The following is a 23,765-nucleotide window of genomic DNA, read 5'->3' as shown; positions in this document are numbered from 1 at the left end:
ATGAAATTCCCTAACATACAAACTGCATGGCTGAGGGCCCTCTAGTTACTCTAGAACCCAGAGCCACTGCTAAAAGCCTTGCCTTACGTTGCTTCTATATGTACCTCACCTACCCTCTGGCTCCAAAATGCAGATCAGGAGGTGCTTAGCTAGATCTAGGGATCATTTGCAACCTTAGCCAAAAGTACAGTTGTGCTACAATGGGTTTAATTGTTGTGCATAATAAAACTATTTATTAACGTTACACATTCCTTGTACTTTCACATGTTTGTATATTTGTTTCTGCTGGTGGGAATTCAAGAGCTTGATAACAAAAAAAAACAACAAATTTGAGTTGCTTGTTGTGGGCAGGATAATCAGGTATATAGAACAGGTACCTTTATATAGTGTTAAACTACAACACCCAGTATCCTACTGATATAATTCATAGCATAGAAGTATAGGGACAATGATACAAAAGAAAAACCAGGGGCAAATCTATTAAAAGGCATTCCTTTGGATAGGAAAATACTTCTTTGTTGGCTTCTTCTATGAATTTGTGAAGCTGTGAAGAATAATTTCTTTCTGTTCGTTTTTCCCCACTGACAGGCAGCATTCTTCCTCTGCCAGAAAATACACTGAGAGAGTATGTACCTAGTCGTTTAATCAGTTGCTAGTCATTTTACAGTTTGAATATCTTTTTTCCTTAATTAAATATGAACAAGTTCTGTTCAGAATGATGGTGGTGCAGGGATGGATCACTGCCTTAGGGGCCATTTGTCTCTTCAACCATAAAGGCAGAATACATGGCCCCTCATGCAATTAACCTTATTGTACCCAAGGTAGGGACCTTAGACTTTAAACTCCATTGGGGCAGGGACTGATGTGAATGATGAACATTACCTTCAGAAGCACTTAGTGTAATAAAAGAAGCTAATACAGGTATGGGACCTGTTATCCAGAATGCTCGGGAGTTTGGGGTTTTCCGGATAAGGGATCTTTCTGTAATTTGGATCTCCATACCTTAAGTCTGCTAAAAAATCATTTAAATATTGAATAAACCTCTCACAACTCTGGTCATGCCCATTCCCACACCTTGTGTCTCAACCCTTTCTCCTTGTAGATTGTAAGCTCTTTTGGGCAGGGCCCTCTTCACCTCTTGTATCGGATATTGATTGCTTTATGTGTTACTCTGTATGTCCAATGTATGAAATCCACTTATTGTACAGTGCTGCAGAATATGTTGGCGCTTTATAAATAAATGTTAATGTAATGTAATGTAATAAACCCAATAGAATTGTTTGCCTCCAATAAAGATTAATTACATTTTAGTTGGGATCAAGTACAAGGTACTGTTTTATTAATACAGACAAAAAGGAAATCAGTTTTAAAAATTAGAATTATTTGCTTATAATGGAGTCTATGGGAGATGGTCCTTTCGTAATTCGGAACTTTCTAGATAATGGGTTTCCGGATAAGGGGTCCTATACCTGTAATAGCTAATACAGGGATACCTAGACACCTTATGGCTCATTTGCAAAGCAAATGCAAAGTTAAAAATTCTGTCTGAAATCGAGGTTGTTGTTTTTTATTTACACAGTGTTGCATTTTTTCCCCAGTACAAGCATCCTCGAATTACAGCCAAATTCACAAATTAGCCCCCAATCACATTGCTATAATGTGTGTGGTCAGTGTAATCCATGGTCTGTGCCTTGGCATCTATCTCTCAAGATACACCACACTGGTAAACAATAGGTGCAAACAGTGCAAAATACATTGAAAAAAAATGACTAAAACCCCCCCATATGCAGCACTACTGGGCTGTCCCTTAATTACTGCTAATACAAGTGCCCAGACCAAAATATTTCAGCCACTGTTTCCTACACTGCTACTGTTTTACATGAAATCATTGCACTTCATACATTAACTAAACTGTGTCAGGCCGGGGCACTTAGGGTCAGGCTCCAAGTAATTGACCTGCCCAAGCAGAGAGCAGCCCTTCCTATAAACAGCCCAGCAAACTGCTTGAGAAAAGCACATCTCTGTTATTTTAAGCCAAGACTGATCTATTCCAACTTGTTTTGTCAACTGAAATGCACAGCCCAAGCCTTTGCTTGTTCCCAACCCACCTCTGTAGCTTAAACCACTCAAGCCAAGCTACTTGTGTACATGCCCCTGTTTTTAAAGGGGCAGTTAGTGTATAAATACAGATCACAGCACATGGAAAGAAGCTTTATTCAGAAGTTTCACTCTGTAAAGCCATTGCTGTTGTAATTTACACTGATACAGTATGGCAGCTCCACACATTCTGATAAATGTAAAGATAATTAAATCAGTATATTTGAATATGTTTTTAATTGGCAATTCTTAAGTAGCAATTAATGGAAATAAATGAAATAGGTTTCTGTTATGCTAAAGGTGATTCGTGGTCTGTACATAAAAAAAAGTTGACATTACTGTAGCATTTTGCCAGTGCCAAGGGAAACTGGGCCCATTTAATAGGTAACAAGTTTTAAATATACTTGGCCCAGTCAGGCCACAAAAACAACGAAATAAATATTTATACATGTGTGAGCCAGATGTACTTTAGCTTTCCTTTGAGTCAGTTATGTATCTCAGATATAAGGAATTCATCTGCAGTAGAAAAGCCCATTCATTTCCTGGGCTCTCTAGTCATGGGGCCCTGGCAGAAGTAGACTTTTGGGTACCCCCAATTACTTATACAGTAGAGCTGTACAGTTTATGGCTTTTCAGCTTTTCTCAACTATAACTCCCAGCACCCCTACAGCTAAAGGCTGCTGAGATTAGTACTTCACAGATTGGGCAACACAATGTTATTGCTGTAAAACCTAAAGACTATACTATCTACTGTGGGCATTTTGCCCTACTATTTCCATTTTCTATAGTTTCAAGTTACAGCAGTTCTGCATTGCCCTGATCAGTTTCTTCTAATTGCACTCCTTTAAAGACACTGCTGTCCGCCTCCCCAGAATGCTGGCAATCCCTCTGGTGAGGAAGGTGTTACAGACCTCTGTCTTTGGGGCTGCTGGAAGTGACAGGAAGAAGCTGCAGCTCTCCTGACGGCTTCTCATCCTGTGTCCCAGGGCCACAGCCATGCTGTCTCCTTCTTTGTTTACTGATGGGACAGATAGAAGGCCAAGGAGCTGCTACAGGACTCTCTAATTGCCTTATCAACAACTGATAGCATCTCAAACACTTAGAGGATGTTTTGACTGTATGTGAATTACAATGTTTGTTGTTTCTCACTCCAATAATTGACATTTGATAGTGACTACTGTAATACTAAGGGTAATTAAAGCCAGTGCCTTTTTATCCTGGATGAATCCCCTGCTCTTCTTCACTTAGCTCCTGGGAATTTTTCTTCAGCCAAAAATCCTCAATTACCAGCAGCTTTGCTCTGCCGGTTCCTTAGCCTACTTGTGATACATTCATTAAAAACACTGTTAGGAAGATATTTTTTGTGCCCCTAATTCCTATTCACAGTTAGAAAAAAACAGGCGTTCTTTGGAGGTTGGTTAAAGGGACCATTCAATGTTAATTAGCTGAAGTGCTTGGAATTGTTCATCAAGATACGGCACTTTGGTTGGGATTTCTGGTAGAGACGTCCCCATAGAACCCATTGCTCCTTACTCAAGGAAGGAAGGAAAACAAGAATTCATGTGTATGAAGGATAGAACATATTAGGCCAGAATGCTCAGGACCTGTTTTTTTTTTGGATAAGGGATCTTTTCATAACTTAGATCACTATACCTTACGTCTAATAGAAATTAATTTAAACATTACATAAACCAAATAGGTTTGTTTAGCCTCCAATAACAATAAATATTTTAATATTAGCTGGGATTAAGTACATGCTACTGTTTTATTATTACAGAAAAAGGGAATCAGTTTTAAAAATGATTTGATTAAAATGAAGTCTATAGTAGTCTTCCTGTAATCCAATAACAGATGCCTTACCGGTTCTGACAAATATATAATAATAATAATAATAGGTCTTCTGTGCTCCTGAAATGCGTCATGCACAAGATGACCGTGGCTGATTAAAATGTGCTCTAATTACTAATGAACAAATATTAGAGATATAAACTCAGTACAGGTATGGGATCCCTTATCCGGAAACCCGATATCCAGAAAGCTCCGAATTACGGAAAGTCTGTCTCCCATAGACTCCATTATAAGCAAATAATTCAGATTTTAAAAATTGATTTCTTTTTTCTCTGTAAAAATAAAATAGTGCTTTGTATTTGATCCAAACTAAGATATAATTAATCCTTACTGGATGCAAAATTTAATTTAGTTTAATTAATGTTTTATTGATTTTTTAATAGACTTAAGGTATGAAGATCCAAATTACAGAAAGACCCCTTATCCAGAATACCCTTGGTCCCGAGCATTCTGGATAATGGGTCCTATACCTGTACAGGAATTGGATCTGTTGTCCAGCAACCCCTTATCCAGACTGAACCGAATTACAGGAAGGCCATCTCCTACAGACTCAATTTCAATCAAATAATTCAAATGTTAAATGTTCCCCTTTTCTCTGTAATAATAAAACAGTACCTTGCACTGTATCCCAACTAAGATATAATTAATCCTTATTGGAGGCAAAACAATCATATTGGGTTTATTTGATGATTTTTAGCAGACTTGACAATTGGATATACAAAATACTGAAAGGCCCCTTATCCGCAAAACACCGCAAAAAAACAGGTCCTGAGCATTCTGGATATCTGGTCCCATACGTATTTGCATGTAACATACATATGACACGAATTTCACTAAAGGCACATTCTTCATATTTTCAAACAGCAATTTTAAAATATGATTTGTTTCACAATGTTTTTGTCATTTCAAAAGCATGAACATTTATTACAATCATGATTTCAAGTGAGTGATGCATGCAATGCATTGTGGGTAAAAAAGTGCGTTGCTGGTACCCAAGCCATATTACATGTTGCTGAAACCTGATGTAAGATTAATATTATTAAAGGTTATTAATAGTCATAATGCACTGTGTATATATAAGCATAAGTAAAATGCTCCTCTCATAGTGCCTAGACCTTGTACATATGTATATTTGTATTTATATAGGCATACTTATATTATGTATGTACAGCACAATACAGTAATAGAAAACAAAGGGAGAGCAAACACTGCAATAAATAAATATTCACACTTACAAAGATTGGGTATTATTTTAGTTATTATTTTGGTTATTTTAGTTTTTAAGGTGCAATATCCCTTTTAGGGGCAGATTTATGAAAATGTAAATTTAGAGCTTAATACATAAAAGCTCACCACACTCTATTCATTCCTATGGGATTTTTAGAAGGGTATTTATTGAAGGGTGAAAGTTAGAACTCACCAATTGATAAATACGCTTAGGAATGAAAAGAACGTGGGTGAGTTTTTATATATTAAGCTCTAAACTCAAATTTTCATAAATCTGCCCCTAAATCTCTGAGATTGATAAATAGTGTCATTGCCACAAAGAAATTGTAATGCTCAACCTACTTAAATATATATTCGTATTAAAACTTTGTTTGAAATTATAATTTTAAACAAATGTCCTTTTAATCCTGTAATTAAAAAAAAACATATTCTAGATAGTAGTAAAGGTGGTTTTGCTGCCTAAACATGGCAACATTTTTTTTTACATTCAATACATGGCAATAATAGTAAATAGGCAGCATTATCACAGGATAACTGCCCTTTTATTCCTAGTGAATAATCAGTACAAATGTTAGTATATACCATGTTTTAGTGAGCTGGTGCCACTGGAGGTTTGTAACAGAAATGTTTGGTCTGGTTAGTGCATATATATCTGCAAATGTGATTGTGATCCCTGACAGCCCCTCATACTTCCATTCATTAAAGATTTTTTTTTCCAGAGTTCTCCCGCTCTTGTGCTAGGAGTTTGATCATAGTGAAAAACATTGTGGTTTTATGTGTTCCCCTTCTATACAGAGCTTCTCAATCCTCCAGGAAACTGACCACTGATGAAAAAAGTCTTTAGTATAAAAACACACACACAAAACTGCTGTTTTCTGCCTTGGACTGAAATATGGGCCATTTTTCAGGCACACCATAAAGGGCATTTGTACAGGAACCCCAGCATTAGAGGGGCCCACATAAAGAAAAACAATATTTGAAAAACAAAGCACATATTTTGTGTAATAATTGTTTGATGTTTTCATTGGTCGTTGGTGGGTTCTGGAATTTGTAGTTCGGCCAACTGCAATTTAGTCATTGCCCAAAATAACATTGCTGAACAAACTGTGTTGCTCTTGCACCAAAGCTGGTTGGCCAAAAGGTAGAACCAAGCTGTGGACAACTCACAAAGGTTTAGTATAGTAGAACATAATAGTCCTCTCAACAAAGAGACCTCTATGGGCTCTGGGGCTGGAAAATGGCCCAACCTTGGATAGAGCAACATTGCAATGAAAAGTGTATGTTGCCGTGTCGTATCCCATAGTACAGATGAAGAATAAATACATAAATAAATTGTATATATATATATATAAAAAATACATCTTATACATCTTATATACTATATAATATATAATATATTTATATTATACATTATATAGACATATTCATTGCAGGCAACAAAATAGATGAAGTTCTGTGTGCTATTTAGCTACACTCTAAGAGTAACAGAGAGCCAATAATTTATACAAGATTATTATCATGTGCTATATCCTTTCCCAATTTCGGTTAGTATTTATAGAATATGATAAATTAGCTTGCATTTATTGCAGGGAGAAATGTATGACTAAGTACTGCTAATTGGACATTTTAATGGCAGACTGTACATGTTACAGTTTGTATGTCTAATCCCAGTTTGACATAATTGTTTACCTCATAGTAGGAATTTAACTTCCCGCGTAGCCGTATGGACAAAGCTTTATTGTTGCAGTTGGCTGTCAGTTCCTGTGCATTCTTTATAAAACTATATGATTGCTTAAGGGCTCTTAGCAGAGTAGTCTCTAGGGAGGGCCAAGCTAGGGGTGACTACCCTAGCCCCTCACATAAAGGGAACGTGCAACAGTACAACAACGTACAACAGTAGTGTAGGGAATGTATGATCTATTTATGTCTTGTGAAGCAGTGCCGCAGGGCTTGTAGCAGCAGGGCTTATAGTAGCCTCTACAGAGGAACTGTAGGCTGATGATATGACGAAGGGGCGTGCCCCCGAAACGTTACATGGTTTGCTACTATAAAAATCAGCAGGGTTTATCCCGCTAAAACAAATCCTGTTGTGCCGGTATTTTGTGCTATTTTGGATCGTGGTGGAGAGTACCGACGTCTCTAAAAGTTCTGTGCACCAGGTGGAACAGAGTGGAAAGGCCAGGGTGTGCTGGTGAGTGTGGATTGATATGGCAGCACCAACACTATGGAGAAATATGGCAAGTGCAGAAAGGAACGATTGTGGCTCTCTATGGTATATTATCAATATGATCCCTATTTTAGCTATCAACCACACAACCAGCTAAATAAAGTAAATAATTATCTTCATTTATAAAAGTTTCTAGCAGTATTATTTATATTGCTCTGTGTTGTTACATGACCCCTGATACATTACAGCCACAATTTAAGGACATTAAAACCTATAGTCAAAACTATGTTTCATGACCAAAATGCACACATAGTCAATCCCACATTATTAAATTAATTAATGGCCATACACAGGCCAATAAAGTCCCTACAGAAATGTTTTGGGTTCTACTGAGGGGCTTGCCCAACTAATACCTGCCCATATTTTTAACATTTATCAGTGGGGCAGAGCTGATAATCTTATTGGACATGGGCCATATCGGTGCACTGATGTGCTCCTTGTATGGGTCTGTAGACCCCACTGTACGATCTGATTGTTGGCCGCTAGAAACGGAAGGGATTTTTTTTGCCAGAGACTGAACTGCGCCTTTAAATAACATACCGAGAGTCAATTTTGAAGGTGTCAGTTTAGGTGTTATTCAGCCTGTGTTTTGCTAGTTAGTTTGGAAAACCCCTTTTGTCCCCATTGCTGGTGCTGGTGTTATTATTTATTTATATGGCACCAAAATATTGTGAATCACTCTCACAGAGATTATACATAATTCTTTGCACCAGTAGAGCTGAGAATATAACATTCCTATCACACTCAAATACAATGTGGTCAATTATATAAGAAGCTATTTAACCTACTTATATGTTTTTGGAGTGTGGGAGGAAACCTAAGTCCCCAGAAGAAACCCACACAGACACAGGGAGATCATATACACTCCTTGCAGATATTGCCCTGACTTTATTCAAACCTAGAACCCTAGTGCTGCAAGGCAACAGTTACTCATGTAGCATTTTACCATTGTGCCACCATGCTAGGAAGTGGGCGGGGTTTAGTGTAGGTAGGGATGATGCATGGGGGGGGGGGGGGGCTGGGTGAGTTAGCTACTCTATTACCCCACTGGGCTTTTGATTGTGCCTAAATCAAAAATATGCTGATAGACTGCAGGTATCTTCTATACAGTTGGTACTCCATCCGGCAGTGCATTTAATTTATAGCAGTACTTTAGTACAGGCATATATTGCTATTGCATTTTCTGCACGTGCCATTATTTCCAGTTCCAGTTTCCCTGCAGAGGTGTTTTCTACATTAACCTGTTAATGGCCAACTACAGCACAGGAATGTGTCCCAATCATATTGTCATATTGTCAACAAGCCAGTTTTTCAGGGTCAGGGGTAGCTAATGATTCAGATTAGTTACAGAGCACTAGTAATGGGCCAATTATGTGTGAATTAGGCAAATCACAGAATACTTAGTTTCTTTATGCATAGGAAAAACAGGAAAGTAAATATGGTGCAAATGCTGATTTTGCTGATTATTTGAGCTGGTTAATACAGAAAGCTTATTAACAAGTTAGGTGGCATGCCTGAATTAGAAGCTTACTTTACACAAGCAAGTCTGTTGACCACATTATGTGGGATGGCATAATCTCATTTTCTGTGCTATGTAAAAATCTACACTGGGATGTACCGCAGGGCTGAACCGTGACCTAAGCAGTCCTACAGAAGGCTTCTTATAGTAGGCATCTGGCATCGATGGGATGGACTTATACCTTTAAACATAACCCAATGTCAATGTCAATAGGGCCCCACACTCATGGGCCACGCACCAGGGTGAATAAGCAGATAAAGCTCATAATGCTGCTAAACTTCCCAACTTAACCTGCAGCACTCTGACAAGACAGAGAGCCTGCCATCATAAACCCATTTTTATTGCCTGGCACAATAGTTATAGACATTTTTGGGCCCCTGTGTCATAATGATCAATACCTGTGACTGCCCCCGCCCCCTACAGTACCTCTCTGACAGCCTTCCCAGAATGGGGATGCCGGTAATGTCATTGTTTCCTTAGTGGCAACTGATTCAAAATAGACGCTAACGCTGTTATTAACACTGCCCGGTGTAAATGACACAATTTCATCACAAATGCATGTGCTGAAATTTGCGCAAGATTTACCAAAAACACTAATTTCACCCCTTTTGTTGCATTGTTTGCAGTGGATACAATTCAGTGCAGGCCCACAATTATGGGGGGTTGCATTGTAGGTAACAAAAAAATGCTGAATTGCAGTTGAAATTTGGACTTTTTCCAGCCTTCTTATATAAAGCTTTTAAATAAAACTACTACAAATCTGTCTTGCTTTCATTCAGAATAGCTCAGTGAATCCCCCACTCTAATAGCTGTTAAAAAATTGGGGCAACTATTCATTAGGTCTTGATAAACAGAGCAGTTTCTAATAGATTCCCTAAAGGTATGGCAATGTCCCTCACTCTATATACTGGAGGAAGCTACTGCATTACTGCTGTGCTATTACAACAAAGTGTTTTTATGTATTGCTGACATTTTAATGGAATCTGTAGGGAAATGACCCATAGTCCAAACATACATTATTCTTTGTTTAGCTAAAGGGTCAGAGGGGCCCCTTATAGGTCAGAGCTTTGGGACTTTGCATGTAATTCACATGTAATTAACCCTATCACCAAGCAAAATATTTGGTGAGACTTGTAAATAAGTGTCCATGGTTATATAATTTGTTCATGTCGGTTCCAAGAGCGAGACAAATGATAGGGTGAGAAATGCAGGCAGCTATAGGCACATAAAGAGAAGCCAGCAGGATAGAACTATTTTGCTTTTTAATGTTAGCAATGAATGGCTACTTAAATGGTTTATTTCACATTTTTATTTAAACAAACACTAATGTGTCCGCTGTGTGCACAGAAAACTTCTCTTACATAATTGCTGTTTAATACGTTATGGTGGAGCCAGCGATATTACTTGCCTCAGCTGATGTATCTGATGTAGATAGTTAGAGCGCCATACATTTATGTCCACAGTCCTATACCATTCCATTTTGCTGAGGTCTATGGAACACTGATAAGCTGAGGAATGCAGCACGGCAGCTCCCATTTAAAGAACAACTAATGCTATAAATTAAATACAAATTACATTTAAAGCTTTTTTGCCCTATATTACATGACAGAGGTTTTTGTTCTATAGTTCTATAAAGAGACACATATTTAACCCCATTTGTCTCTAGTTAACTACTAAATGTTGATGTAAATGTACCCTGTAGTCATATTGCAATGTGAATAACTGCCCCATATCTACATAACAGCTTATTTCTATAACTATGTTAGAGCAAACACACAGTTTGTAATATATGTGTTTTATATGAACACAAGTCCTTTCATTATTGGGTGATTCTGGTTTTTTACATATATGAATGTGTATTTGAAGAAAAGGAATGCACTAAATGAGTCTCATTGCCTTAATACAGGGAATATCCTCATTCAAAAATAAATAAAAATCACCATTGTTAGAGCTCTCTAGAACTTATCAATCTGGAGAGTCCTATAGACTATAGACCTCCTGGCAACCAAATCCAGGTAATTATATGGCACCCTCAACCATGGCCATTTATACCCAGAATGCATAACCAAAAACCTCTTGGAGATCACCTTCAGCCATTTGATGTCTCTTTGCTCAGAAGGAGAACATGGAAGATGGAAGATTACTTTATATGAATAGGAAATGCACTGCCTATAGCAGACCCCAGTGCCACACTGGCATCAAACATTATTTTTAGTGAGTAATTGGCAATGCTAGTTCTGGCCATAACACTTGTACACAGGTCCCCAAGAAGAAGAAATGGAAGAAAATGTAATTATAACTTTCCAATATTCATTTATTCATTAGTTTTAAAGTTGTTTGTAAATGTAATTGCTATTAAAAGCAGCATTTGTTCAGCTGCTTATATTGTCTGCCCTTCTGTTTCTGAAATAAAAATATAGCAAAGAATACCTGGAGGAGAATTCTGTCCTAATACATTGTTTCAGTAGTCACAGCAAGGGAACAGAGAGGGATAAACAACTTCTCCTCCTAATAACAATTAAATTCACAAGTGACTTTAAAACCACTGAACATGTTTCATTAATGAATTTTAGAAAGTTGCTTAAAATAACATTTTCGTTACTTGTGGAAAAAATGCTTTTTACATGTATTTGTCATGTATTTATACAAACATATTATTTGACTGTTTCCAAGCAAATACACATAATTGATTGGATTCAGTGACAGATTTACAGGGATTTGCTGTGAACCTTCTTTCTGTGAATGGATTTGCGCCTGTCAGTAACAGGGAGATAATGTGAGATTGGGAGAATTTATATTTAGCCAGTTCATGGTGGGAAGAGATATCTACCTTATTTTTGGAAAATGGCACCAGCATAGCCGCAAGACAGCGGTATTTATCTGCCAATGTCATTATATCAGGGGCCCACCAGGGAGCCTGGCATTGAGGTCCCACTCTCACAACACTTTTATATAATAGCTCTAAACATAATAGCTGTCATGTAGACCTATGATGGGTATAAGAAAAGGCATATGGAAATTATTGCTGGTACAAACCAGGTGATTCAGTCCAATCCTGCTTATCAGCAAGGATGGGAGTTGCCATAGCCCTTCTGTGGAGACAGCAGCTTCAGAAATTCAGAAATGCCTCTGGTTAAATTATATCTAAAGGCTCCAGTAGGGAACTTAGAAGCAAAAATCCATCCTTTAACTGTGTGCATATGTATATATACATATATTTCTTAATACATACTTGTACTTGTTTTGCACAATGCCCCTTTAATATTGCACAGTACAGTATATTTGCCCCTGGCATACATTAATATAAATATGCTCTACATCGGAGGTTACCAACCTTGTTTACCCACCAGTTATAAAAAGAGATGCGGAGCAAAGCAAGCATAATTAATTCTTCCTGAGATGCCTCTATATGGATTGGCAGCCTACATGAACTATATGTCCAATATGGACTGACTTGCCTCCAAGTCAGGAATTCAAAAATAAGCACCTGCTTTGAGGCCACTGGGAGCAACATCCAAGGGGTTGGGGAGCAAAAAAGTTTAGTGAATTGGGAGTTATTACGACCACAAGTGCAATGGGTTAAGTGCAGTTTCTGATAAGATCTAGCTCATTTTTAGACGAACCCACAAATTGTCCATACTGGTTGTATCCCTCTCCAGGGCAGTATCAGAAGCAATTACTCAGCTTCAGCTGCCATAGAGTGAATAGATGCAACTGTGATCCTACTGCTTGGACTTCCTGAGATGTTGAGTCAGAAGGAAACCTGCCGAGAGCACAAGCCCTATATGAGCAGCTACTTGCATTTATACTTCTTAAGTACAAACTCAGGTTACGCTAATTGCAACTATAGCCTTAGTTTTCCAAATAGTTTGTGTATGTGGATACGTGACTTATTTTAAGAGCCAAAACAAATGTATGCAGGGTTTGGAAAACCATTATGTTTATTTTATATTCCCTAATAAATGCATTGCAATTTACAATTTTTGAAGCCCTCAGGTCTGTGTATCTTGGCAATACAATAAAATAGAACTTTTTATTACATGAATCTCTGCCAAAAATTATTTTATGCAGTAAAAATATAATTTCCATTACATATGTAATATGGCAGGGATTCAGGGGCTGAACAGGAAGTCACCCTGTGCCCCAGAGCAAAATCATTTTTTAGGGTCCTCCAAACTTTTAGCAAAACCAATTGGTCAGGATACAAAAATGGGTCTGCATTCTGTTAAAAGAAGGTCCCCAATAAGCCTTCAAACTCCCTTCTATGGAAGAGAATAACTGAGAGGAGACAGGCAGTTAGTTCAACAAATCTTGGGTTCTAAAAACCAAAATCTAAGGCTAGGCGGACAGAGATGGACCAATATACTGGGCCCCTGACTGCCTGCTTAATCAATATCTGGCAAAAAATGACCAGGTATCTTTTGTGCAAGTTTGTAAATCTCAATGGGAAAGGATGATGCAGCCCTATCTCAATAGGTTTTTGTAGGACTGCACTTTACAGCCAATGAAGTGCAATAATAATTTTCCACAGATAAAGTCATATCGCTCATGATCCACAGTTGGTAAAATACAGTATGAAGGGCCAGTATTAGGCTACTTTTATGCCAAAAGGTAGCTAACATTATTGGTGAAATTGATAATGTGCCATTATTATAAAAAAAATAGCCAGTACACACAATCCCCAATGCAATTCAATTACAATGTCCCGAATGTGTTTCAACTCAAAATACATTGCTCCCCCAAAAGAAGTTCATAAAATCAAAGTAACTGACATGCTGTGCTTTACAAAGAAGACTGTCAGCTCTTATTGTCTGTACATACTGACAGCATAGGACCCAGGTCTATGGGACTGACACCCCAGGGACTTCAGGGACTCATTTGTTATTTTGTAATAATTTAGCTTTTTGTTCAGCTGCTCTTTAGCTTGGAATTTTCAGCAGCTATCTGGTTGCAAGGGTTTGGATAGGAGAGGGGCTGAATAGAAAGATAAGTATTATCCGATGGTCTGATTGCCATCTTGGAGTTGGGAAGGAATTTTTTCCCCCTCTGCGGCAAATTAGAGAAGCTTCAGATGGGGTTTTTGCCTTCCTCTGGATCAGTTAGGAAGCAGCAGTTAGGAAGGTTATATATAGGCATTATGGTTGAACTTGATGGACGTATGTCTTTTTTCAACCTAACTTACTATGTTACTATGTAAATGAACAATACAATTGTAGCCTCATGGAGAAACAGTTTATGGTCTGCTGGGTCAGTGTCCCCCATTTAAAAGCTGGGAAGAATCAGCAGAAGAAGGCAAATCATTTTAAAACTAAAACAAATGAAGACCAGTTGAAAAGTTGCTAAGAATTGCTCATTCTATAACATACTAAAAGTTTACTCGAAGGTGAACAACCCCTATAAATACATATGGATCATCAGAAGATGGAATCTTCTACCATGTATCTAAATTAGCAGGAGTCCCCAAGTCACATTAAGTTCTTAATCAGTGCTGGTGACAATTAGTATGAAATGAATTCTTGTACTTAATCTTGATAGACATACACCAGTTTTAGCCGGCCTAATTCACTAGTTAGCATATGCAAACAAGGTAAATTGATCTGACGTGCAATACAGTGACAACTTCAAAAAAATCTCCCTGCATTACCTTTCACTCTAAATTAAAATATGATTAATTATGACGGCAGATAAGGCTCATGGTGCAAGTTTTGCTACACTCTAACCCAGGGATCCCCAACCTTTTATACCCGTGAGCCACATTCAAATGGGAAAAGTGTTGGGGAGCAACACAAGCATAGAAAAAGTTCCTATGGGGGTGAAAATTAGAGCTATAAATGGCTATTTGGTAGCCACTATGTGGACTGGCAGCCTATAGAAGGCTCTGTTTGGCTTTACACTGGGTTTTATGCAATCCCCACTTGCCTCCCAGCCAGAAATGTAAAAATAAGCACCTACTTTTGATGCTACCGGGAGCAACTTCCAAAGGGTTGGTGAGCAACATGTTGCTCACGAACCACTGGTTGGGGATCACTGCTCTAACCAATCACTTGCTCCAAAGCATTCCTCAATTGACTCTAATAATACATTAGCTTTTACCATTGTTCAGTCTGGTCCATCCCTACACTGTGCATTTTGCAGCTCATTTTGTACATTGGGTAAATCATATTCAACAAACTTGGTGAGCAGATTTATTACATTTATCTTAGATCTGTAGTCTGACAACATTTTGGTTGCATAAAAACAAAACAACAAAGAAGGAAAAAAACAACACAGTTTGTTGAGCTTTACATGCCTTTTAAAGTTACACAATATAGTACAAAATGTCCAAGTCCGCTTTACTCTGTGGGTATAGTTTCTCAGCCTGCTGTATAAGGCACGTACCTCAGATGCAGGGATATTTCATATCTGTTGAACTTAATAAATAAAACTGTTTTCCAGGAGCTGTACATGTACAGCTTTTAAATTAAAAAATAATAATAATAATTTGGCATTGCTTTTTCTAAAAGTTTTCGGGTGACAAAAAAGTATAATTATTGGGTAGTTATGGGGTTAAAGGAACAGTAACACCAAAAAATGAAAGAGCTTTAAAGTAATAAAAATATAATGCACTGTTGCCCTGCACTGGTAAAACTGGTGTATTTGCTACAGTAACACTACTATAATTTATATAATAAGCTGCTGTGCAGCCCTGGGGGCAGCCATTAAAGCTGGAAAAAAGGAGAAAAGGCACAGGTTACAAAGCAGATAACAGATAAGCTCTGTAGAATACAATAGTGTTTTATCTGTTATCTGCTATGCGCCTGTGCCTTTTCTCCTTTGAATGGCTGCCTCCATGGCTACATAGTAGCTTATTTATATAAATTATAGTAGACTTTCTGAAGTAAACACACAACTTTTACCAGTGCAGGGCAGCAGCACATTATATTTTAGTTACTTTTAGACACTTTTATTTTTTGGTGTTACTGTTCCTTTAAGGAAACACAGTCTGGGGTAGGGCTATCTACAAACATAGCAATGAGTGGGCTGCAACAATGAGAACACATTTGTTTCCACTTTCATTAATAAGTAATAAATCAGTATGAATATTTCCCGGCTGCACATGAGATGTATTTTCTGTCTAATTTTGCAAATACCATTGAATTTGGAGGCTTTACAGTTTTCCGTATAAGTTTAATATTCAAACCATTGTCTTTAGCATGCTGCTTTGTATCTTCAGGGCGACTCTGGGATCCTGCAGCAAAGGGATTAATACATAGACACACACACTTGGATAACCTGTAAATACCTTGGTGCTGCTAAAACTGAACACTACATGAAATAACTGGATTAGAAGTGTCTGAATATTGCATCAGTGCTTCAGCAGATATCTGAGCGTGGCATGTTGCATATTATCCACACACACCCAACTGTAGCTCTAATGGGCCACACATCTAGCACTGATTGAGTGCAGAACATTTTTGCTCCCCACAAATCCCTGCAACCCATTTCCAGTCCTTGCAGTCAATGCCACCTTTTTGTTGAGTGCTCTGATAAAGGTTCTAGGCCACAGTCTACCAAGCCCGTATGCCATGATGAAGTGCAGATACACCACTAGCCTGTTGGATTGGAGTCTGCACTGTGTTCAAGTCCCCCACGCTGAAATTCATAAAGTTATTACCAGCTGATGTGGGCTGCATGCTAGGCATGGAAGAGTAACTGCAATTATAACTTCCGCTACAAGCAGGGTTACTGTAGTTGGAGTAGGCAGGGTAAGTGTTGTAACTGTATGGGTTGATACTGACATTATAAGGGGAATTGTAAGGTGAAGACTCTCCCAAGCAAGGCTTCCCATCTCTCACCAGAACTGGTACAGCTATCCTTCTTGGCGGTGGTAGCCCGACCATCTCCAGAGTCTGATCTTGCCTCTGCCGTTTGCATTTGTACCTTCTGTTTTGGAACCAAATTTTCACCTGTGTGGAGGTGAGCTTCAGGACATTGGCTAAATGGTCCCTCTCTGGGGCTGACAGATACTTCTGCTGCTTGAACCTTCTCTCTAGCTCATACACCTGGGCTTGGGAGAATAGAACCCGGGGCTTCCTTCTCTTCCTTTGCCTTGGTCTTTCTGGGTCTTCAGCTTCTCTCTTGTCATGTTCCAATGTTTTTTGCAGGGGGCAGATATCTGGGGGAATTGAAATGATAATGAACAATCAGTAATAGCATCACATAATGTTTTCACCCAACCTAAAATATATAATGTTTGATCATAAGTGTTTTTCCCACTTGATTTTTCCACTCTTTCATTTCATTTTGCTCATAGAAAATAAGTTGCATTTTTTTCAGTTTTTTGCCACTATATTTATAGGCACTACCATGAGTGATTTGGTTGTCAGAACAGCTTCAGAAAAGGTGGCCATGTTTAAACTGATCCCATACAACTAACTGTTAGAATAAGAAATAGATAGATAGATAGATAGATAGATAGATAGATAGATATAGATGATAGATAGATAGATAGATAGATAGATAGATAGATAGATAGATAGATAGATAGATAGATAGATAGATAGATAGATGCTAGATAGATAGATAGATAGATAGATAGATAGATAGATAGATAGATAGATGGATAGATCCTTGAATGAACACCGCATGTAATCTTCTTATATACTGCTACCATCTATAACATGCTTAGGTCCAGATTCAGTAAAGCCTAGTATGAACTATGATCACTCAGTAAACCTTTTCTAACTTTAACAATGCAAAGGAAGGTAAAACTGCAGTAGTGTTATTTCTGGAATAACTGGAACTGATTCCCTAATGAGTGGTGCGGTTTACTGCTTTTCCGTCAAGCAGGACTGTCAATACTAATCTCTACGTTAGTAACGTACAATTCACAGAATCTTTTTTGATGTTAATATAGCTAGATTAGATAAAATGCTACATAGTGATATCATTAGCACTCAGAATTTAAAAACATTTTTTAAGTAAAACAGCATTCAGAATAACAATAATTTTACCATTCCTTAAAAATTAGATAATAACTAGGTATTCTCTAAGGAACTATACACAAATGTGTTCAGGCCATATTTTCCTTTTATATCCAGTGCTAATAATTCCTGTTATAACTGTGATTTAATTTGGCGGGTAAATTCAATACACATATGAACCCCTTACACATACAGAAACACCTATACACACACATGCAAAAGTAGCTTACACTTTCCCTATATAGCACTAGACATGACCTGACATTATATTTTGGTGTTAATATATTTTAAAACCCTGTTTTTCTCAATTCTTTGATACTTTGGAATCAGAGCCGTTAACACAACAATCTGATGCCTGATCAGAACAGCCCGAGTGTTTCTCCCAGTTTTCATTAATAAACAAGTGGCAATTCTTTCCAGTATTTGGGAAATCTGGGCCCACGTGTTATAAAGAAAAGCTGCATTTTATTAATAGGGGAGATCATTGAACAGATGCTCATATATATCTTTATGGATGTATGAGACTACTAATGTCCATTTAAATAAAATTACATTTTTAACGTTCTGTTTTGGTGCCCACAATACAGTGTGGGTATAGGTCATTTTAATTCAGTACAGGTATGAGATGCTTTAGCCGGAAACTCATTATCCAGATATTACGGGAAGGCCATCTCTCATAGAGTACACTTTAATCAAGTAATTTACATTTTTAAAAATTATTTTCTTTCTCTCTAATAATAAAACAGTACATGTACTTGATCCCAATTAAGATATAATTAATCCTTATTGGAGGCAAAACAATCCTATTGGGTTTATTAATGTTTAAATGATTTTTTACTAAACAAAGTATGGTCATCCAAATTACAGGAAACCCCAAGGTCCCAAGCATTTTGGATAACAGGTCCCATAACTGTATTTCATTATAGGGGTTATTACCACTGGAATGGACATATGGCATTGATGCTTTCAAGGAGTCAGTATTTCTTAAAGAGAAGTTTATTTCCTTTTTAAGGAACATAAAATCGGGACCAAAATTTTTTTTTTTTAAATATTAAATCAGAACTGAAATAGTATTTGGGATGTAGACATCATTGCAAACAAACACACTCAACTAAATTTTTATATATGCATATGTGCATAGCATTTTTTTTAGTTTTATGGTTTGGCACCCATGATGCTTTGTTTTACCCACAATGCACCGCTGGTACTGTAAATTACAAAAGGCAAATAATAATCATAATTGCCACTGAGAATGAGAAAAAGCATTATGGGTATTATTTCTTAGTAAATTCACTGATATTATCTAATTTTTAAGAAACATTAATATCAAGTAATGATCTCAAATGTCTCATTTTAGTGAAGCCCAGCATTGGTGTTTTTATTATTATAGTATCTCTTTATTTGTCAAGCTATAGAACTAGCATTTCAAGTGATACTATCCAAAGCAATGATGCCAGTTTAGACTTGTTAAATGTATTTTATTGCCATCATAGCACACATACATACATATACAGTATATCTATTTATATATAACTATGTTTTGTGCAATGTAAAATGACTACACATTTTCACTTTCTTTCATAAAGTTCATATTTCAGTTATATATTATGATACCCATTATGTGTTTAGGCATTAGCAATTGTATCTCCCAGTGTAAACTATAAACATAAATAAAGCCAGTATTTTTAGTTGAATAATAGTTTTTGCTACCTTGTTTTTAAGGACTTTTACTCCTATATCTGTTAATTCTGTATATTATAGTATAAAATAGAAACTGTAATCTATTAATTAATATATATCACTAGTCTAATTAATTCTAAATGTAAAAGAACTAATAAGATAAAGTAAAACAGGCTCTGTCTCTCCCTTCCTTTTAATACTTCAGAAAAAGAAATGTTACACACAAAAAAAAAAATGAAAAAAAAATATATGGGGCATTTTGGGGAAAGGATGTGGAAAGTTACTGCTTCACCTTTATTAAAGTGCCTAGTGATTTACTATATTTCTGAGACTGCTGGGAGTGAGAACTTGTGATAAATAATAAAAATACAAGAAATGCCTGCCCCTGCCATTAGCATTGTTTTTTCTTACTGGGAAACACTGTTACAAATGAGTAAAACAGGCACAAATACAGATGTAAGCAGATATACAGATCCCAGCAAATACCATCATAACTATAATATATATATATATATACATGTGTGCATAAATAGAACAAACGTAATATATTTTTAAATTTATATATTTTAAAAAGCACATTCATTTTAATTATAAATACATAATGTAGGAACTATGCGTGATGATTTCTTGTGGTTTTAATTGTACATTTTCTAGAAGAAGGGATCATTGGGAACTTTGTTTTGTTGGTCTTGTTTAATGTGGCTTTTACCTCTGCACTAAAGCCAGATTTTACTTTCTATTTTAATTTGATTATTTTGCCCGATTTTACTTTCAAATAATATATGGGCAAGTACAGTGAATTTTGCTGACTTCCAGTGTAAAAGCTTTAATCTCTTTTCCTTTCTTTCTTCCTATTTTTTTTTTTGTTTCTCCCTATATCTTTATTTTTCAATAATAGTTTTCTAAATAAGAATATATTTACACTAGCCTATTAATTTGCCCACATTCCTTGTATCTAGCCCAGGATTTAAGGCAGATTCTTATTAGTTTCACTAATGCACTGTACCTGCCTCTTTCCTTACTGTAGCAAAAGTATTTCAGAAATAACCCAGAAATCCTTGCAGTTTGTCAACAGAAATTAAGATAAGAGCCTCTTAGACAGAAGGATGCAATGAGGATTCATTATTGTTGCTAATAAATGGATCTTAGATAAGATAAAGGAACAATGGCACTGCTAGAGTAAATATCAGCCAATGGCCAGCACTTAGCTGCCAAGATTTTATCCAGAAAGGCAATTTGCATTGCACTGTATGTGGCTGGAATGCAATGGGAAGCAAGGGGTTAAAAATGAGCGAGTTTATGGATTCCTGCGGTTTTGCAAAGATAAACACAGGAGAAATCTCCATAATGGAGGCAGAACTGTCTAAGGATATTGACCAAAAATTGTACTTTCTCTTTGAGCTCTCCTCCTTGTGACATAAATGCTTTCATATCCCTGAACTGCAGGGAATCTGGGCTTAACCCTATCCATCTCAGGTTGCAAATAATATTTAGGAAATCAAAAACCTATTCAAAATCGCACAAACTGGAAACAATCTTTCATTTTAGTCTCCCTCCCTTGTCATTGCCCCATAATTCCTATGTTTCTGGTGGATCACTCTTGGCTAGAAACCAACATTTCAGTTTTACCTTTCTTGTCATCTTTGGGGTCTTTAGAGGAGTCCATTTCCAAATAATTCTTAACAAAGAACGATCCGGGAAAAGGTGAGGGGCCCTTAGAGGAGTCTCTCTGGGCAAGTTCCTCAGTGAGTTCAGAGAGGCATGGGGTCCCTGGGTAGGGCTCCTGTTTAAAGGTGGATAGCATGCAGGACGAGTTCTCCAGCCTGGAAGTGATGTCCATTGGAGACAGTCCACTCTGGTGTTGCTCCAAGTTCAAAATGTCCTTTACAGAGAATGGAGTGGAAGTCACAGGGCTGGCAAACATGGTGGCACCAGGTAAACCCCCCAAACAAAGTCATGTAACCTCCCCAGACTTATAGAGAGACAGATTGGATCCCAGGGCTTTTCAAAGAAGAGCCATCTCATTCCAGCGTTTAGCCTTCTCCCAGAAAGTGCAGGGGATGGTTATAGATCCCTCTCCATAAGGTTAGTGAGGAGGGGTTAGTCAGTTCCCCAGGCGCAGTTCCCTCTCCCTATTGGCTAAAGCTACACTTGTGACGCAGAAATCCCCACAACGGTGTCACCTAATATAGACATAGCAGGGAAAAACAGCAGCTGATTTAAAGCAACTACTATTATGCACTTTGTTATTTTAACTTCCACTAAATATTTTCTTTCAGCAGAAATCCAGCTCATATTCACTTTTTTTTTAAACTTATGTTTACAGCTTCATTTTGCCTCTTGAATGAGAAAATGTAAACATTTGCTCTGATTTGGCTTTCATTTAGCCGAACCCAAATAATAGGCGTAATGAGCGCTGATCAGAAGTTATACAGGATACACTGCATCATTGGAGAAAATAAGGACATTTACAGTCATTGCCCGTTAAATAGAATAGAAGGCGTTTTACGTTTTGATTTTTCCATTCATTGGCGAGAGAGCATTCCAGGCTGAGCCGCAGGACGACTGAATATCACCAAAATACTAGTTTTTCCGAGCATAATATTGGGAAACAGGTTGCTCCAGGTTGCAGTAGCGATGGAGTCGCAAACAATTAAATATCAACAAGTCGCAGTTTGTGTTGGCGAGTAATACCATTTCTATAGAAAGAATAGTTAAAAGCAGTATTTGTATTTTCCTTTCTGCACTTTTAGTCCTGAAAATGTAGCAGAAGTGGGTTCTACACCAGGTATTTAATTAGCTGGCTTCTGCTGCATCGTTTCAGGATTCAGAGCCAGTAGCGCAGAGAATATTAGTGGTTGGATAGATTTCAGTAACAACTGTATTTACAAATAACGTTTGATATAATGGGTTTTTTAGTTTGCATATTTGAAAGTTGCCTAAACTGTATTGTCGTCTAAAATGCAAAACACAGATTTTGGGCGGAGATCTTTTTTTGATGAGATTCATAAAGTCCGGCTGAAATGCATAAACTATTGTAAATTGTAGGGAAGTTTACTGACCATATGTGATTGTCTTTCTCTTCCTTTGTTTCGATTATGTTTTACTTTAACTGTAACAAGTTATTTGAGCAAGGTTAACCTGTTCTCTGGAGCTCAACTCTACAGGGAAACAACTCCTACAATAAATTCAGATCCTATTCTACTATCATTATAATAATATTGTCGTGTTTTAAAAGAACAATTACATGATTATAATGATATTAACAGCAATTGATCCGCTACATGAGTCTGCAGAGACCGCTATTGGCCCCAGCATATTTACTGGATGGCTGTGCAGGGAATCTGACTGTAACACAACTACACCTGGCTGGCAGGGAATCTGACTGTAACACAACTACACCTGGCTGGCAGGGAATCTGACTGTAACACAACTACACCTGGCTGGCAGGGAATCTGACTGTAACACAACTACACCTGGCTGGCAGGGAATCTGACTGTAACACAACTACACCTGGCTGGCAGGGAATCTGACTGTAACACAACTACACCTGGCTGGCAGGGAATCTGACTGTAACACAACTACACCTGGCTGGCAGGGAATCTGACTGTAACACAACTACACCTGGCTGGCAGGGAATCTTACTGTAACACAACTACACCTGGCTGGCAGGGAATCCTCCACCTGCTGAATATACATGGAATATACACAGGAATAAAGCAAGGATCTGAGGGCAAGATGGCCCATGAAGACAAGATAAGTGCCAACCCATTGATGGTAGAGTTGATGGTAGAATTGGAATGGAATAGACCTGGTTTGTGCTGGAAGGGTATCAGAAAGCTCTGGAGACAAAAGCCAGTTTGCCAATTGCCACCATACACTGGGTGTCACTTTCTGGAGGCGCTTCGGATTTGCGGCATAGCGAGTTTTTTCTTGCATCTGTATCCGGGCTGATTAGCGCTAAAGTTAAAATGATACTAAGAAAGAATAAAACTGTGCGCCAGGGCTTACAATTGGACCTTACATTTATCTGAACAGAACCAATTTTAGAATTAATGGGTAAAAGCCAATTTCATTTCTATTATTAAGGAGTAGCAGCTTACCCGCTCCTGCACTCGCCCCCTCATTCAGACCCATAGTCCCTCTTTCTGGCATATTCCTTTCTACCCATTCCTTGCACAGCCAGTCCCAGCTTCTATAAAAT

The 23,765-nt window shown here is 37.6% G+C and overlaps 1 protein-coding gene across 1 annotated transcript; it reads right to left on the bottom strand.

The window, feature by feature from the left end:
• Window positions 1-15,090: 15,090 nt before the first annotated feature.
• On the bottom strand, window positions 15,091-21,548 carry nkx2-5 (NK2 homeobox 5). Its single transcript, NM_001123419.1, is given in 3 exon segments — window positions 15,091-15,468; window positions 15,890-17,073; window positions 21,191-21,548. Coding segments are annotated over 2 exon segments (903 nt in total). The 5' UTR covers window positions 21,486-21,548; the 3' UTR covers window positions 15,091-15,468; window positions 15,890-16,465.
• Window positions 21,549-23,765: the final 2,217 nt, after the last annotated feature.

The sequence above is a fragment of the Xenopus tropicalis genome, chromosome 3 (genome assembly GCF_000004195.4).
Source record: "Xenopus tropicalis strain Nigerian chromosome 3, UCB_Xtro_10.0, whole genome shotgun sequence".
NCBI lineage: Eukaryota > Metazoa > Chordata > Amphibia > Anura > Pipidae > Xenopus > Xenopus tropicalis.
The sequence above is the reverse complement of the archived record's forward strand: the minus strand, read 5'-3'. Positions and strand labels throughout refer to the sequence as shown.